This window comes from Lithobates pipiens, unplaced genomic scaffold (genome assembly GCF_037356315.1).
Source record: "Lithobates pipiens isolate NorthernLeopardFrog02 unplaced genomic scaffold, aLitPip1_a1.2 Scaffold_18, whole genome shotgun sequence".
Taxonomy (NCBI): Eukaryota; Metazoa; Chordata; class Amphibia; order Anura; family Ranidae; genus Lithobates; species Lithobates pipiens.
Genome location: NW_027507758.1, coordinates 215,050,955 through 215,070,689, shown reverse-complemented (window position 1 = coordinate 215,070,689; position 19,735 = coordinate 215,050,955). Strand labels below are relative to the sequence as shown.

The window sequence follows — 19,735 nt, the reverse complement described above, 5'->3', positions numbered from 1 at the left end:
CCCCTCTTTTCCAACTCAGAAACCTGGTACACCCTGTTTCACGTAGACTTCATGCTTTTGAGACCTTGCGGGAAAAATATGACATTCCCAAACACTCGTTTTACTTCTACCTACAGGTCAGACACTTCTTTAGCTCCAAATCTCCGACTTTAATCCTTGACAGTCCTACAGCCTTTGAGCACCTCTGCGCACAGGGTCCCCATCAACTTAATTTAATTTCCTCTGTTTACCGAATCCTCCATGAGTTGACTCCTCTAAACGAACTTGCACATCTGTATATGAGTAGGTGGTCTCAGTTGTTGGACAAGCCTATCTCCTTGCAGACATGGGATAGGATTTGGTCCTCTACCTTTAAATCCTCTAAGTGTTTCACGCAAAGGGAAACGGCAATAAAAATCCTTATGTTTTGGTATAAGACCCCCGATGTCATCCACAAATATGATCCTTCAGTCTCACCATGCTGTTGGCGATGTGGACTTGACGTTGGGTCTCTGTTTCATATTTTCTGGAAATGCCCCTTGATAAGGCCTTTCTGGATAGCGGTGGGGTCGTTGGTGGTGGAGGTGACGGGGGTGTCCCGATCGATCCCTTATACTGTTTGCTGGGTCTCCCCATTCCAGGCATACCTAAAAATACCAATCGGCTGGTCTCTTATATTTTACTAGCTACTAAGAGGCTTATCCCGCTGTGTTGGCTGTCCGGAGCAACTCCCCCCTGGCCTAGATTTCTCCAACTGGTGTCTGAAATTAGGAGACTGGAGTATCTGAAGGCCTCGTGCATGATTTGGTCCCCCAGTTTGATAAAGTGTGGGAACCCTGGGATCGGTCGGAATACGGGGTCCCCCCTACTTGTATACCCATCTGACTGCAGTTGCCGATCGTGGCACTTTATTGCTGGCTACCACCCCCACCTTTCCCTATCTAATCCTCCGGGTAATTTATCCCCCCCCCCCGAGGACTCATTATGATGATCATGTGAATGTTCGGTTGTTTTGCCTTTTTCTGGCCACCGACCTCCTGTTGTACGGAATTGTTTGTTTTCATTTACATAAACTGTTTGTTATTCATTGTACAAGACATGGTTATGCAGTTCACCCTTGTGTCTGCATATGTGGACATTTTTCTTTGTCTTCTGTAACTAATGTTTTTCGCTATGATCTATATTTATCTTTGCCTACTGAATTTTCCAATGCACAAGTGTATTGTTTTTGCTTTGAAAATTAATAAAAATTACAACTATAAAAAAAAGTTGGCGTTGAGCACCATCAAGGGGCAAATTTCAGCTCTGGCTGTCTTTTTTCCAGCGACCCCTGGCATCTCACTCATCAGGGAGTACCTGCGTCCACCGTTACCTCCATGGGATTTGAACCTGGTGTTGTCGGCACTTCAGAAGCCGCCGTTTGAAAATATCAGGGAGATTCCCTTGTTGACCCTTTCACAGAAAGTGTTCTTTCTAGTGGCCATCACATCGGCCAGGAGGGTTTTGGAATTGGCTGCCTTGTCATGCAAGTTGCCTTATCTGGTCATCCACAGGGATAAGGTGGTGCTGCGTCCGCAACCGTCCTTTCTACTAAAGGTGGTTTCGGCTTTTCATATCATTAATTCACGACTAGACTACGCAAATTCGCTTTACATAGGATTACCACAATATCAACTTGCACGATTACAACTGATCGAAAACACGGCGGCAAGGCTGATAACAGGAAAAAAAACCCTGGGAATCCATCTCTCCTTCGCTGAGGAGCTTACATTGGCTAACCGTAAAAAATCGGATCACGTTCAAGACCCTTTGCCTCACCCACAAATGCGTGCATAGAGAAGCTCCGCCATACCTAATGGACACATAAATCATTACACACCAAACCGCAGTCTTCGATCAGCCAACAAAAACCTCCTCCTCGTGCCCAAAGCCCGGTATAAATCCAAGGGGGATCGGAGATTCGCTGTCCAAGGGCCTCGGCTATGGAATGCTCTACCAATCAACATCCGCCTGGAGGAAAATCACCTGGCTTTTAGGAAAAAACTCAAGACCTTCCTCTTTTAGCAGATGATCAAAGCTCGCCACAGCGCCTAGAGGTGATTCAGTTCGCATTGTGCGCTATACAAGTATTTCATTCATTCATGAAGACATTGTATTACCATCGTTGTGTCCTAAATCGAAGCACCCCAAGGAGGTGGCCCTTCACACTCTCGATGTGGTTAGGGCTCTGAAGGTGTACTTGTTTGCCACAGCCCCTTTTCGGAAGTCAGACTCACTGTTTGTTTCGGTGGCTGGTCCTAAGAAAGGCATGGCGGTCTCATCGGCCACCATTTCCAGGTGGATCAGACAGATTGTAGTACAAGCCTATGCCTTGAAGGGGCAGGTGCCCCCCTTTGCAGTCACGGCCCATTCTACAAGAGTAATGCTCAGGTGTGTAAGGCGGCGACCTGGTCGTCTGTCCATACGTTTACCAAGTTCTACAAGGTAAACGTCAGTGCATCGGCTGATACCTGTTTTGCAGGCGGCCGTGTTGTTGCAATTGAGTTTTTTCCTGGTTTTTCAATAAAAATGCAGTACTGTTTTGTTGATGCACTGTTGCATTACTTCTGCAATGTTGGGGTCTTGGGGATCACTCCTGTTGAGGATACCCGGTTATATGGTGGAGTTTTTCCACACACTGCTGTTTTTTTGTGGGTTTAGTTTCACTAGTTCCCACTTGCCATGGTGGATGAAGTTTTTATTCTGTTTTTTCCCACCCCTCGTTTGGCACTGCTTAGGGACGTCCCATTTAGTTAGAGAGGAGCTGTGTCAGTTGGTGAATATAAGAGAAAATAGGATTTTTGTACTCATCATAAAATCCTTTTCTCTGTAATTCACCGACTGACACAGCACCCACCCCTCTTTTTTCTACGTTTTACTGCTTGTTGACGTACTGAAGCTGCTGGGAGCAGTGAGAAGGGTTGATGGCACAGGGTTCGCCCCCTGGGGCGGGATTTAAAGTTCTGTGTATTGTATAACAATTTTGCCTAGTTCTCCTAATGGCAGGCTATACAACCCATTTAGTTACAGAGAGGAGCTGTGTCGGTCAGTGAATTACAGAGAAAAGGATTTTACGGTGACTACAAAAATTCTTATTTTTTGCCCCACTCGGGATGCAGATCACTTTGAGGTTGTGAAGGACACCAGTATGTTTGCCTGGAAATTAAATTTCAAAACCTTCTAGCACAATCAAGATGGCAAGTTAGAATCAAATTCAGAGATGAAGTGGTCCAGTATGGACTATAAAATGCTAAAGGTTCTGACACAGTTGGAGGGAAGGAGGGGTTTGGGATGATCCTAAGATAATGCATCAGATTTTGACAGATACTGAGGACACGGAATCCTCATCGCTTACACACTTGAATATAAGAAAAAGTCTCAATTTCTCGCTTTCTCCAACCCCAACCTCAAGCTATTTATTTGTCGGCCGTACAACCCAAGACGTTCGCAAAATGAATTTTAACAAGATCGAATTTGACCCACATTCAAAGAGCAGCCCTGAATCAATTAAAAAAAAAAAAAGAGCTGACATAGTAATTAAATCATCCGATAAAGGAGGAAATCTTGTCATCCAAACTAAGGATGGGTATACGGCCATGTTACATAGTTGCCTAGTAAGGTTGAATAAAGACAGCAGTCCATCCAGTTCAACCTGAGTGAGTGTGTACAATTGTCCCTATCCCTGTATATTGCACACTCACATCGGTCCCTACCCTCAAGGAGCCCACAATCCAAGGTCCCCATTCATATACAAGGGCAATTTTTTTTTGGACAGAAGACAATTAACCTACCTGCATGTCTTTGGAGTGTGGGAGGAAACCGGAGTACCCGGAGAAAACCCACACAGGCACAGGGAGAACATGCAAACTCTAGGCAGGTAGTGTCCTGGTTGGGATTTGAACCAGTGACCCTTTTTACTGCTAGGTGAGAGTGCTAACCACTACACCACTGTGCCGCCCTTTTTTTATAAGATTCTAGAGAACTCCCCTTGGTATCGTCAAATCTCCCCATCGAGGATCCACGACTACCAACGGGAGTTCTTCAGAATCGTAGATACAGCTTTTTCCAAAAATCTCATTTCTAAAAACACACATGAATATCTAAAGGTTTAACACCCTATCACTCCAACTTTTTAAGCTTTACAGAAAACCCACAAATCACTTTCTCAATCCCCAGGGAGGCCCATCATTTCAGGGATAGAGTGCCTCACCCAACAAGCCAGCTCTTTAATAGACGATTACTTATGCCCCCATGTTGAAAGTTTACCCACATATTACAAAGATACCAAGCATGTTTTGACAGTTCTAGGTGGCATATTTGTCCCTACTAACACCATTCTTGCATCTATAGATGTGGAGGCCTTATATTCCAGTATCCTGCATAATAAAGGAATTGCCACAACATTCATTTTTCTTAATGAAAGAGATCTTGACACCATCCCCTATAATGCATTCATCATGGTAATGCTACATTTCATTCTAAACCCACAATGCCTTTACCTTTGACAGCTCCCACTACCTCCAGGTGCAGGGCCTTGCAATGGGGACAAAGTGTGCCCCGTCAACGCAAACTTGTACCTGGGGGGGTGGGAGCATGAGGTCTTTGCCTCAGATGCTTCCTTGATATCCCTGCGCCACACTTTGTTGTGGCGCAGGTATATCGATGACATCTTTATTTTTTGGACAGGAACTCCCGAACGCTTAATGGAATTTGTAGAGACGCTTAATCATAACAACTACAATTTGTCTTTTACCTTTTAACTGGCACAGAGAAACCCTTTCTTTTCTCGATTTGAATATACACAAAGACTCAGAAGGAGCCATTACCACCAATTTACATCGAAAAGACACAGCAGGTAACTTTACTGCATTCCACAAGTGCCCATCCATCTGATTTAATTCCATTCCCAAGGGCCAGTATTTATAGGCCAGACGGAACTGCACCAATGAAGAGGATTTTAAAATCGAAGCCTCTGAGCTGCAGAAATGGTTTTTAGATTGTGAATATAGTAGGAGATCCCTCAAAAAAGCATATAAAAATGCTAAAGACAGTCCGCGAGACTTTTTATTGTTCCAAGATGAGAAAGAAGCCCTATCTCAACCTCAGGACATTCACCCTATTAAAAAATCCAATAACCAATCTGCAACCATCAAAAGAATTTTAAATACCCACTGGCATCTTCTAAGAGATAAAAATAAAATAAATAGTGATCCTGCGCAAGTCCACTGTATAATAATGTTTAAAGTGCTACGTGCTTAAAAATAATAAATAATAATATTCAAAAAACAGGCACAAAATATAGTCCATATGAAGTCTAAGAATGTTGTTCAATGGCACCAGAGGTATTTAAAAAAATATCAGAGAAACAGCCGGTGAAAGATATTCTTATAACACGACAAGATGTGAGCTCCCAGAACTCTCACCTCCACTCCTTGAAAAGATAGCACATCAAACCAAGCAAACAGCCTCCGTTCTGTCTTTAACCACCAGGGGGGTCTTCAGTTGTAAATGACTGGAAATTTATAGACATCCACACTGGGCCACCAGGGGGCCATTCATCCCTGTATTCACTGTATTGTAAATCAAGTAGCGGTTTCCACGGACATATGCCGCTCAATAAGATAACATAGGGAGAAGGAAAAGGCTCTAATAGTGTAGTATTTAATTAAAAAGTATGGTTTAATAAATAAAATGCAAATCAGATTCTCACATTTTGAAAAAGTAAAACCGCACACAAAGAAAATGGTGTCCTGGTGTCTTCCGCCAGTCTTACGTCACTTCCGGTATTGCGTCACGGCCACTCCCTACGCGTTATGTCAATCATGTGACTTCTTCAGGGAAAGTCACGTGATTGACGTAACGTGTAGGGAGTGGCCATGACGTAGCACTTTAAACATTTATTATTATACAGTGGACTTGTGCAGGATCACTATTTATTTTATTTTTTCACTGTATTTTGTGAAATACTACTAGGTCCAGCTGCAGTTATTAGCACTTTATTGCATATTTGCCCGAGCACATATTTATTGGTACACTGGTTAGGTGTATTTTATTTTTCATTGTTATTATTTGTATACTCATTTATTTTCTTCTTATATGAGGTTTATCACTACCCTTTTTTTCCTTATTCGTATTTTTACACCTTTAAATAGTAGCGTGAAGGCCTTTTCACTTGTGTGTACCTACTCACATGTGGATGTGGAAATTATTATGTTGGCAAAACGAAACAACATTTTTGGAAACGGATAAAAGAACATGTTGTAGACATAGAGATAGGTGTGACTGAAAACCCCATACCTAGGCATTTTGTGGAATTTCATGACTACAGTACAGCATCACTAAGATTCCAGGTACTGGCTCGGGTATGCCCCCCTATTCGGGGTGGTAATTTTGATCAGAAAATCCTCCAGGTAGAGGCCAGATGGATCTTTAAATTAAGGGCAATCTATTCTCCAGGAATGAACGATGCTATTGGCTACGCCCCTTTTTTTGTAACTATGCAATTCGGATTGTCGCCACCATCTATTTTTAATTTGCTGATGCTACCCATCTCCATGCTGGTTAATATAAAGTATAAGATGAAATGACATCCCTGTGGAATATATTAAGTGTTGGATGTATTTATCTCTCTGGGTTCTCTTATTACAGAATGCCAATACCTTTATGCGACCTCTATGTATTGTTTTGAAGTCCAGCGGTGCTTTAAATATATGGAGTGATAATAAGGAATTCACATTAGAAATTTGTTTCTAGATATGCGCTAATAATTATACAAATTTCTCTGATCATATGTTTATTCTATCCATGGTGCTTATAGGTGTCTCTCCGCGCTCTACCCATGAACTGTTCTTCTGAGGGATTTCCGACATGGGCCTTTTGGCTTTGCTCGTGTCTCCTGACTGCCTGAGGGGACTGTCAACCTTTATATATGGTTGCGTTTCTGACAGCTTCCCGGTGTTTTACCGGGTCCCCCCAGAGGCATTCCCATTCAATTTTCCAACAGGAGACACTGACACTTTACCGTCATCTGGCGGACAAGTGTGTGTTTTTTTCCCCTTCTCCTGTGGAGCACAGTGTCGCCGAAGTAGGCTTAGCCAGCGCCAGCTTGACACAATTCCGTTTTTGGTCCCGCCCCCTCCTTGCACGTTGTGGCGCTCCCCTCCTCCTTTATGATCCATTCTGATCTGCGGGGGAAGAGATCCTCCCCCCTTCCTTCCATCTCTCTACACCTCGAAAGACGCAGGAGTGAACACGGACCAGGGGGCTTTTTTGCATGCATTTCTGGCATGCGAACCCCACCGCAACCAGTGTAGAGATGGGCTAGCTCTTGTCGCTCCGGATCCATGGGATCTATTCCAGTTCCCTGTAGTCCGGGCGACATGAGGGACCCCAGCAATCTCCTCCCATACACACCTGTCCGAATTAGGGTGGATGCATTTCCCTATATAAGGTACATCTTTGCAGTCTCTCCTCAGTGGCTCATCTGCTCACTTGTGTGGGGAACGCTGGGGAAAGACGTTGTTTGCAAGATTACAGGTATGTAAACCTCTTTCTTACCTTGGTCACTTTTTCAGACACGTTTGTTCATGTGTTTAGCAAATTTCTATCCTTAAGCTAATATCTGTCTGTCTGGATTAAATTTCCAGCAAGCTGAGAATTCTGTTTTTTTTTTTTCCTCATTCTGGGATGCCTTCTCTCTTTTGATCATCTCTTCAAGGTCTAGAAATATATCTTCCTCTTACTAACGTGAAAACTACATTTCAAGCATAGTCTATATTTTGATTTCTAGGATTACATTAACTCTCTGATAAAACTTTTTGCATATATCTCTACGTAACCACTTGGTGAGCAATCATAAACATTTCTGAACTTTAAAGCGGGAGTCCGCCGGGACTCCGCGTTTTTTTTTTTGTTTTTTTTTTAAAGCCAGCAGCTACAAATACTGCAGCTGCTGACTTTTAAAATAGTGACACTTACCTGTCCAGCGCGCCCGCGATGTCGGCACCCGAAGCCGATCTCTAGATCGTCTCTCGGGTGCTGCCGCCGCCATCTTGGGTATGGGAATCAGGAAATGGAGCCTTTCGGCTTCATTTCCTGGTTCCCTACTGCGCATGCGCGAGTCGCGCTGCGCACTGAGGACGGTCCCCGCTGCCTCTGGGATCTGTGTGTTTCCCAGCAGGCAGCGGGGCACTTGCGGAAAGGGGCGGGCACTTGCGGAAAGGGGCGTAATCTACCGGAAGCTATCCCGGAAGTGGGTGCAGATACCTGTACTGTACAGGTATCTGCACCCCCCTCCCCCCTGAAAGGTGCCAATTGTGGCGCCGGAGGGGGGAGGGTTCCGATGAGCGGAAGGTCCACTTTAGGGTGGAGCTCCGCTTTAAGTGCCCCCCCCCCTCACTTTGGAGGGTTCCTATATTTCTTTCATTATATGGTTTTTATTACTCTCATGCCTTGCTTCTTTCAATTTTCCATAACCTTCTTCCTCCTCCTTTACTTTGTCCCCCGCTTTCCTTTCTTCCCCCTTGTCCTTCCCCCCCCCCTTTTTCCTTCCCTTTTGCAGCCCTCTCTTCCCTCTATTTTTATATTCTTTCTTTCTTGGCATTTCCTTTCCTGTCCCGTTCATCCCTTTCTCCCACTTCACTTCCCTTTCCCTTCCCGTTTCCTTCCCCTTGATCTTCTTTCTTTGCTATTCCCCTTGATATTCTGTTAATTATTTTTCTTGTGTTTCAATTACTTTGGCTATCTCTATCCTTTTGAGGCCACCATTTGGCTTATCATACTTTTTCATCTGCGTGCATAGGGACCCACGGCCTTCCAGGCCTCACGTTGTCCCGCCAAGCCGGTATCCTCTGATTACAGTTTTCTGGGTGAATGAGAGATACATCTTCATGAAGCTTTATGATCTCTATATAAATATATATATTTTTACATAATCCCATAATTTAGCGTCCCATATCCGGATAATTAACAGCATGCAATTGACTCCCTTTGTTCTAGCTCCCTGTGTGAAAAGCATCGCTATGTACCCCAATGAGTTGAAAATGTAACTGTATTTGTTCAATGCTTTACACATATTTTTATTTTATTGATAAGTATTTATGATGACATGCTATTATATACTTATGTAAAGATTTATGCATTCATGTCTATATACACTGTGTATTACATTTTTATTTATGTAATTATATAATCTATACAGTACTAATTGAGGTTTCATCTGTAGAATTCAGACAACGCCATATTGTGCTATCTTCAAGGCCCTGATGAAGCGGCACTGACTGTCCACAAAACACGTAGGCAATGTCTATTAATTGCTGGAGATTTGCACACCCTGAATTCTTTTTTTTTTTTTTTTTTTTTTTTTTTACTTTAACAATTTTTTTTATTGGTTTATAAAGTAATATTACACAAATAGCATAACAATGACAGAAATTACAATGTAAAAAATAGCAAATATGAAAAAGTGCATTCTTCTTAACATAAATGCTACAGTGTTCTAGGTTATACCAAGTAACAATACCGTTTCCACAGCTACCCAAACCCACCCACCCTAGTCCTAACCTCCCCCATCCCCGCACCATCTAAATATCCTTATATCAACTAATTGTACATTTCAAAAACTGTCAAATGAGGGGAAGAAAAAAAAAAAAAAAGAGGAGAAAAAAGGGGGGGAAACCCTGAATTCAAACCTAATCGTACAAACTGTAATATACTTTTTTCAACTGTTTTTATAGTAAATAAAATTGTCTATTTTTTTTCATAAGTTTATTACTGTCTTTTTGGTTTACACTCCCCAGAGGCACAATTAAATTCCCATCCAGTTCCATATATTTTTTGAAACATAGTTGCACTTCCACTTTCCAAACTGGTGTTCTTTAGATACTTGCAGCTTGGGCATGCCTTTGGCCGGCAGTTCCCCTCTAGGAGCACACTGGAATCTGATCCCATTAAAAGACTTCTGATTTCTGGGGTATTGGGTGAACCTCTTTCTGTGCTGGTCTATGGCTTATGCTGCTAAGGTGGGTAGATTGTACTCCAAATGGCATGCTGATATCCCTGATCTGGAGGAGGATGAGCGGGAGGACTGTCTAGGCACGTATGTCGCCTCAATCATCTCAGCTAGGGATAGATTTGTCCAAATTAGGTTTCTCCATAGGGTGTATTACACCCCTCAGCACTTAGCGGTCATCTACTCATCTGTCTCCTCAGGAATGCCCAAGATGCAAAAACTCTGAGGATTTTTCTTTCACGTGGTATCGTCTCATTTTTGACACGGGTAGTGTCTGATGTCAACTCGGTCTGTGTTTTGACTACTGGATTGGACGCCAAAATTTTATCATTAAATGTTTTTGAAGACTCCCATTTGAATAGATATGTTAAGTTGTTTTTGTTATACTTCAATTTACGCAAGAAGGGAGATACTCCTTTGCTGGAAATCCTCTCCGCCCCCTTCGGTCACTTCCTGCAGGACAGCTGTGAACCAGGTGCTGTCTTTTTACAAACTTGCATACGTAAACCGGAAGTGCCCGAAGAGGTTTAATAAAGTCTTTGCTCTGCTTGGATAGACTCTTGGGGTACTGGAGTGGTCTGAGATGCCAAATTGTTGGTATATTCACTGTTGTGAATGAACTATTCATCAGTAGTTGGTATTTTTGCCCATCGTTTAATTCACTGATATATGTGCATTCTCCCTGTCCCCAATTGCTTCCCCCCCTCTCCTTTTTTCACCCTACTTTTCTTTTTTTTTTTTTCATCCTCTCCCTTCCTCCTGTACCCCTTATTTCCCTCCCCCTGTACTGACGTGAGGAGAATTCCTGCCCCCCGCCCCCCTCTTCAGTAAGTTGAATTTGAGGGCCAGTTCTGGAACCTTTATTTTCCTATTTGTGGCTGTTTATATTATTATTGTTGCTTAAATTATGTACCAATGTCTTCTTGGTTGTCTGCATTGCTATGTACGTGCCTATGTACCTTGTACCTTGATAAAAAGATTTCCCTGTTTAACAAAAAAAAAGTTTAAATAAGCTGTGGAGCTGGTACCTTAATTGGGTTTTCTGCTTTATGTATTGTAGTGTATGACAATGGTAATTTATAGACATCAGTACCCTTGTTTTACTCCCCAGCCAGACAAGACTGCGACAGAGCCAAACTATACACTTTTTTCCCCTCTTTATTTTTGATATATAGATAACATTTTGTGCCACTCACAGTAGCTATTATAAAAGTTTCTTTACAACCACTACCGCAGTGCATTGTCCAGATTTTCCTCTCTTAGCCAAGACCTTACATGGTTTTCATTTTTATAAATGCCGGAGGTTACAGAGGGGTATGGCCTCATGTTGAACCTTAAAGTATAGGTAAAATCGAAAAAAAATAGCAGACATAGTGACAAAAGCATTGGTGGGGGTCCGTGGGCACTGAGGTGAGAAGGGTGTATGCAGGGACATTGATGAGAGGAGGGGTGGAATATGGCGATCAGGCGCAATGGTAAGAGTGGGACTGTGGGTCAGGCAGTGAGAACAGGGTGATGGGTGGTCATGTAGGTGGAGTGTTGAGAGCAGGAAAGTAGGGGAGGGGTATATAGGTGTAGTGCTGAGAGTTGTGTAAAAGCTATGCACATACAGGGAGGGAGGAATGTGCAAGTAATATGACCAGAGGGGTTGGGATGGGGGTCAGGCACCATGGTTAAAGCAGGATGGGCAGATGTTCAGCTGGTAGCGAGTGGGAATGCAGGATTTTTTTGGGAGGGGGGTGCAGATGTAGTAGCAAGTGAGGAGGGAGTGGATGATATGGGGACAGTTGTGCAGGTGGCACAGTGAGAGCGGGGTGAGGAATGAGCATGAAAGTATGGTGGGGTGGGGGTATGATTGTGAAAACACTATGGTGAGAGCTGGAGTTTATAAAAGTACATGCTATGCTTACTACACAATGCTCTCAGTCAAAATTGAGAGCAGTGCTAGGGGCTTGAACAAAAAAAAGACATCCCAGCATCAACACGATGATGTTTGATGCGGGAATCTCTCCCGCTGTGCAAATGTATTCTGTCGGGGACAGCCTCCAGCCAGAGCACACTGATCAGTGCTTGCAGCCGTTGGCTGCACGCGCTGATCAAAAGCTGATTTTCCAGCAGGACCGTTTTGACAGAAGCTGGTCGTTAGATCAGCTTCTGTTGAACAGCCAGGTGTACACATGTACCAGAAGTTGGCTGATTTCTGCTGAACCATCCGTTTTTCAGTTTCAGTATGTGCACTTTTGTGAATGCAACCCATTGTCAGGACTGTTTTCTAGCTGGAAAAACAAACCCAACATCACATATCTGGGGAAAAGGCTCTTAACTGCTTTTCCTGCCCCAGGTGGCAGTTCATGCATGTCTACCATTCTATTAACCGTTCAACTTCTGCATTTTTGCCCAAAACACAATTGGCTTTCTACCTGTAACCCCTAAGCAACACTATGCTATCTTTCTTCCCTGTCTGTGATCGGCTCCCATTCTTCTGCACAACATCCTCCCCCCCCCCCCCCTTTCATTCCCGACATAGTCAATCTAACCCTATGCCCCCCAATCATACCAATTTTTCCAATGAGCAAATACACTCATTCTATCTTTTACCCAGATTGAGGTAACTTACCTGTACCTTACAACCCATGCTATTATCAGCTTATATTCTGCATTGTCTATACCCTGATGGTCCACAACCAGTTGCCCTTATGTCTCCTCTTTTGCCTCTGCCAGATATGTTCAGCTACCTTCTTGTCACCTTTTCTCCTTGTGGTCCATGAACAGTTCCAGTTCTGCCTTCTCCCAGTAGTTTTTACATCACATCTTCACCTTCACTAGTGAAGTAATATCATTGAGCAAATATGTGTTCAGCTCAAATTTTGTCACTGATTACCAGTATGATGCCACAAATAAAAAGAACATTCAATCAGTATTGTAGCAGATTTAAAAATGTGTACCTTTTTATGGGAAAGTAAATAGCAATTTAATCCTAGGCCTATGTTTAGAGAATGTGACCAACATCCTAAGAAGCTTCTTTTTTATTTTTTTTTATTTTTTTTTTAGCTATAAATAAAAATGTGCTTAAGTGTTTAATACTTTCTTTTCCAGGCTGATGAAAAAAGGAATCACGTGGAGGTTTGTCCCGAAGCCGCTATAATTATTCAGAAGCTTGCGAATCAATTAAAAAAATATGGAGGCGCTGCTCTCATAGCTGACTATGGACATTCAGGAGACAAGGAGGACACTTTCAGAGTATGTGTTATTTGGCTCTAACATAGTCATTGTAAAGTCTAATTTTTTTCCTATAAAAATAACAAACATGCTATATTTACCTGCTCTGTTGCAATGGATTTGCACAGAGCAGCTTGGATCCTCTTCTGTGATCCTGGCCCTTCCCTCCTGTTCAGTGCCCCCACAACAAGCAGCTTGCTATGGGGGAACCTGGGCCAAGTCACAGCACCCTGTGTCCATTCAGGCATGAAGTCCTGTCCTCACCCCCTCTCTCCCCTGATTGGCTAGCTAACTTTGACAGCAGGGACAGCCCATTGCATCCGCTGCTTTGTTTCAGCCAATCAAGATGGAGAATCTCAGACAGCTGAGACACTCATGGACATCGCTGGACAGAGAGGGACCTCAGGTGTTTGGGGGGCTGCTGCACACAGGAGGCTTTTTATCTTCATGCATAGAATGCATGAAGATGAAAAAAGAAAAAACCTTCTGCCTTTACAATCCCTTTAAAATGGCAAACTCCAGACAATTTTAGCATCCCTAGGTTTAGGGGCTCTCTATCCTTTTTGCCTTGTGTACATTCATCCTCTAAGCTGTTTCCATCCTGTCAGCCTGAGATATGGTGTCACCTTTCTAGTGCTTTCCCATTATGCAGTGTCCTTTCAGTTTTTACAGACTCCTAGCAGCTTTCTGGAGCTGTCAAATAGGAGAATGTCCATCACTTAATTTATTTAAGCATGCATAATGAAAAACAATATTTCAGGGAATCCTAGGCCCCCTTAAACAAGGTGAAATTTACAGAATGCAAAATGAAAGTATTTATACAGTATATGATGAGCACAAATTTTTCAAATATAAAAAGGTGATAATTCATAATCTTACCCATACATGTAAATGCAACTCCCCAAACTCAACCATGGCTTATGTATCCAGTGTAAAATGTAATCACATTTAAATGGATTAGAGGGACAAGGTTTTGTGTGACACTAGGTACTGCATCCTAAAAGTGGTGTGTAATTGAAAAGGGTAAAAGGCAGACTTTTAAGGTACACAACAATATGTATATATACATCATTACTGTGACGTTAAATACTGTTGTTATGGCAGCAGTTAGCTGTCCATAACCCCATATCTTTTTACACAGTGCGCGGTTTGCTTTCAGATAAGTGATCTCTGCGTCGGATTCAGTGTAAGCTCACTTTTATGGGTGGCAGTGCCCCCTTCCGGCCTGATCATTGTGGATGGGCAGGAAGTCAAGTGAGAGCAAGATGGCCCCCACTCCACTTTATGCCCTTATAGGACCGGAGCAACGTCATACGTTCCTTCCGCCCTCTGGCCTTTAACCACTTGCCGACCGCCGCACGCCGATGTACGTCGGCAGAATGGCACGGGCAGGCATAAGGGCTTACATGTACGTCCTTGCCTGCCCGCCAGTCGGGGGCCTGATCGGGCCCCCGCCCGGTGCCTGCGGCGGTCGGTATTCGTTCGGGAGCGATCCCGGACGAGGGGACGGCCATTCATTCATGGCCACCCCCTCGCGATCGCTCCCGGCGAATGAAAATGTCCGGTGACATCACTTCCTCTCCTGTAATGTAAACACAGGAGAGGAAGTGATGTATTCTCTCCTCCGTGTCGGTATTTTTCGTTCCGGCACCGAGGAGAGAGGTTCGGTGAGTTGCACCAACACACCCCACATACAGTAGAACATGCCAGGCACACTCACACCCCCCCTTTACCCCCCGATCACCCCCCAATTACCCCTGCCCCCCCAGTCACAGTGACACCAATTGCTTTTTTTTATTTATTTTTTTTTTTTTTTGCATTGGTGTCATTTGTGACTGTAATAACTGTTAGGGCAGTTAGGGTTAGCCCCCTTTAGTTCTAATGTGCCCCCCTAACCCCCCCAATAAAGGTTTAACCCCGTGATCACCCCCCGTCGCCAGTGTCACTAAGGCTGGGTTCACATTGCAGCGGTTTATGAGAACGAATGTGATTCGCACCGCACTGCAGTGCAAATCACATCCGATCTCTGTGCGATTCGAGTTCAGCCATACAGATAGTATGGCTGAATTCGTGTCGCACCCGCCGCAAATTCGCACGGGACCCTTTTTTTGGCCCGCAGCAGAATCGGATCGCATGGGTGTTCACACCATGCGATCCGAGTTTGCAGATCGCACTGCGATATGCGAACTGATCTGGGGGTGTCATTAACATTTCACTGACACTCCCAGCAGTTCGCATAGGGCAGTGTGAACTGCCGCCGGGAGGCATGCGATGCGGGAACCCGCCGCGGATTCATGGCGTTCCCGCATCGCTCCAGTGTGAACCCACCCTAATAAGCGATAGTTTTTCTGATCGCTGTATTAGTGTCACAGGTGACGCTAGTTAGGCAGGTAGGTATTTAGGTTCGCCACAGCTTTTTATAGCGCCAGGGACCCCCATATACTACCGCATAAAGCCCCCTGATTGCCCCCTAGTTAACCCTTTCACCAGTGATCACCATATAACTGTTACAGGTGACGCTGGTTGGTTAGTTATTTTTTTATAGTTTCAGGGCACCCGCCATTTATTACCTAATAAAGGTTTAACCCCCTGATCACCCGGCGGGTGTCATTTGTGACTGTAATAACTGTTAGGGCAGTTAGGGTTAGCCCCCTTTAGTTCTAAGGTACCCCCCTAACCCCCCCAATAAAGGTTTAACCCCGTGATCACCCCCCGTCGCCAGTGTCACTAAGGCTGGGTTCACATTGCAGCGGTTTATGAGAACGGATGTGATTCGCACCGCACTGCAGTGCAAATCACATCCGATCTCTGTGCGATTCGAGTTCAGCCATACAGATAGTATGGCTGAATTCGTGTCGCACCCGCCGCAAACTCGCACGGGACCCTTTTTTGGTCCGCAGCAGAATCGGATCGCATGGGTGTTCACACCATGCGATCCGAGTTTGCAGATCGCACTGCGATATGCGAACTGATCTGGGGGTGTCATTAACATTTCACTGACACTCCCAGCAGTTCGCATAGGGCAGTGTGAACTGCCGCCGGGAGGCATGTGATGCGGGAACCCGCCGCGGATTCGTGGCGTTCCCGCATCGCTCCAGTGTGAACCCAGCCTAATAAGCGATCGTTTTTCTGATCACTGTATTAGTGTCACAGGTGACGCTAGTTAGGCAGGTAGGTATTTAGGTTCGCCGCAGCTTTTTATAGCGCCAGGGACCCCCATATACTACCGCATAAAGCCCCCTGATTGCCCCCTAGTTAACCCTTTCACCAGTGATCACCATATAACTGTTACAGGTGACGCTGGTTGGTTAGTTATTTTTTTTATAGATTCAGGGCACCCGCCATTTATTACCTAGTCTCACTAGTGTACCCCTAAATTTAGGGGTGTCTACTTTCCAAAATGGGGTCATTTGGGGGGGGTTTGTGCCATCTTGGCATTTTATGGCCTTCAAAACTATAACGCCCTTATTAAGCCTGAAGGCGGTGCTTGGTTTTCGGGGCCCCGTACGCGGCTAGGCTCCCAAAAAGTCCCACATATGTGGTATCCCCGTACTCAGGAGAAGCAGCAGAATTTATTTTGGGGTGTCATTTCACATATGCCCATGGCATGCGTGAGCAATATATCATTTAGTGACAACTTTGTGAAAAAAAAAAAAAAAGTTTGTAATTTTCCCGCAACTTGTGGCAAAATATAAAATATTCCATGGACTCAACATGCCTCTCAGCAAATAGCTTGGGGTGTCTACTTTCTAAAATGGGGTCATTTGTGGGGGTTTTGTGCCATCTTGGCATTTTATGGCCTTCAAAACTGTAATAGGTAGTGAGGAGTGAAGTCAAATATTTACGCCCTTAGAAAACCTGAAGGCGGTTCTTGGCTTTCGGGGCCCCGTACGCGGCTAGACTCCCAAAAAGTCCCACATATGTGGTATCCCCGTACTCAGGAGAAGCAGCAGAATTTATTTTGGGGTGTCATTTCACATATGCCCATAGCATGTGTGAGCAATATATCATTTAGTGACAACTTTGTGTAAAAAAAAAAAAAAAAAAAAATTTTTTGTCATTATTCAATCGCTTGAGGCAAAAAAATAAAATATTCAATGGGCTCAACATGCCACTTATCAATTTCCTTAGGGTGTCTACTTTCCAAAATGGGGTAATTTGGGGGGGTTTTGTACTGCCCTGCCATTTTAGCACCTCAAGAAATGAGATAGGCAGTCGTAAACTAAAAGCTGCGTAAATTCCAGAAAGCGTACCTTAGTTTGTAGATGTGACAACTTTTGCGCAAACCAATAAATATACAATTATTGACTTTTTTTTTACCAAAGACATGTGGCTGAATACATTTTGGCCTAAATGTATGACTAAAATTGAGTTTATTGGATTTTTCTAATAACAAAAAGTAGAAAATATCATTTTTTTTCAAAATTTGCGGTCTTTTTACGTTTATATCGCAAAAAATAAAAATCGCAAAGGCAATCAAATACCATCAAAAGAAAGCTCTATTTGTGGGAAGAAAAGGACGCAAATTTTGTTTGGGTACAACATTGCATGACCGCGCAATTACCAGTTAAAGCAGCGCAGTGCCAAATTGTAAAAAGACCTCTGGTCATTTACCAGCAAAATGGTCCGGTCTGAAGGTGGTTAAAGGGCCCATTTTTTTTATTTTTTTGAGTAAAAAAAAACTAACTTTTTTTTATCTATTTATTTATTTTTCTTATTGCTTTTAAGTGTAGATGTTAGATCTGAGGTCTTTTTGACCCCAGCTCACATTAACCACTTGCTTACTGGGCACTTAAACCCCCCTCAGTCCCAGACCAATTTTCAGCTTTCAGCGCTGATGCACTTTGAATGACAATTGCGCGGGCATACAACACTGTACCCAAATGAAATTTTTATCATTTTTTTCCCACAAATAGAGCTTTCTTTTGGTGGTATTTAGTTACAGCTCGGAGTTTTATTTTTTGCTAAACAAACAAAAAAAGATGCAAAAAAAAAAATCATGTTTTAATAGTTTGTTATAAAATTTTGCAAACGGGTCATTTTTCTCCTTCATTGAAGTGCGCTGATTAGGCGGCACTGATAGGCTGCATTGGTGGGCACTGATGGGCTGCATTGGTGGGCACTGATGGGCTGCATTGGTGGGCACTGATAGGCTGCATTGGTGGGCACTGATAGGCTGCACTGGTGGGCACTGATAGGCATAGTTAAGGCGGCACTAATAGGCACAGATAAGGCGGCACCGATGGGCACAGATAAGGCGGCACTGATGGGCAAAGATGGGCACAGATAAGATGGCACGGATGGGTGGCACGGATAAGTGGCACGGATGGGTGCCACGGATGGGCACTGATAGGTACCACAGATAGATGGGACTGATGGGCACTGATAGGTGGCTCTGATAGGTGGCACTGCTGGGCACTGATGGGCGGCACTGCTGGGCACTGATGGGCGGCACTGATGGGCGGCACTGGGGTGCAGCACCTTTGAGGCAGATTGGGTGGCACTGTGGGTGGCACTGTGGGGTGGCACTGTGGGTGGCACTGTGGGCACTATGGGCACAGACGGGGGGCACTTACTTTTACTTTTAGTTATACTTCAGGATGGCACTGCGGGAGGCAGGTGGGCACTGGCAGGTGGCATGTGGTGCCTTGCATTGCTGGCCGTGATCGGGACTGATGTCCCGATCACTGCCGCCGGTGATCGGCTTTTTTTTTTTCTCCTCGCGCTGTCAGCGCGAGGAGGAATAATAGCCGATTACCGGCTCCGTTCTATCACATGATCAGCTGTCATTGGCTGACAGCTGATCACGTGATAAGGGGTCGGGATCGACCCCTTGCACGGATCGGTGATCAGGCGAGTCTCATAGACTCGCCGATCACAGAGCGCGCCGCGCGCGCCCCTCAGGGGGCGCGCAGGCCGCTCGTAACCGGGACGACGTCAATAGACGTAGTCCGGGAAATCTAGGTCCGCGCTAATGCCGTCATTCGGCAATAGCACGGTACCCAAGTGGTTAAAGAGGACCTGTCCTTATTTCTATTACAAGGGATGTTTACATTCCTTGTACTACGAATAAAAGTGATCCAAAAAAAAATTTTTTTAGGGAACAGTGTAAAAATAAGAAGTGAAATAAATAAGAATTTTTTTTTAAAGTAACCTGTAGAGATTTTTAAATGTCACCTGTAGAGATTTTTAAGTGCAAAAGTTTGTCACCATTCCATCAGCAGGTGCAATCTTAAAACATGACATGTTGGGTATCACTTTACTCACCGTAACATTCTTTCACAATATAGAAAAAAATTGGGCTAACTTTACTGTTTTCTTATTTTTTGGGTTCAAAAAAGTATTTTTCTCTTATATTCACCGACCGACACAGCTCCTCTCTGTAACAAATGGGTTGTTAGCCTTATCACTAGGAGAATACTAGGCGTAGTTGTAATACAACACTCAGAACTCTTAGTTCCACCCATGGGGGGCGGTCCCTCAGGCTAC

General features: G+C 44.1%; 1 protein-coding gene across 5 annotated transcripts in view; it reads left to right on the top strand.

Moving 5' to 3' along the window:
* The window catches only part of NDUFAF7 (NADH:ubiquinone oxidoreductase complex assembly factor 7), a 483,664-nt gene that overhangs the window by 371,872 nt on the left and 92,057 nt on the right, over positions 1-19,735 (top strand). For all 5 annotated transcript variants that reach the window (XM_077486562.1, XM_077486563.1, XM_077486560.1 and 2 more), the window contains one exon: positions 13,124-13,267. In XM_077486562.1, the coding sequence (XP_077342688.1) occupies positions 13,124-13,267 (144 nt within the window). The remainder of the gene's footprint in view (positions 1-13,123; positions 13,268-19,735) is intronic.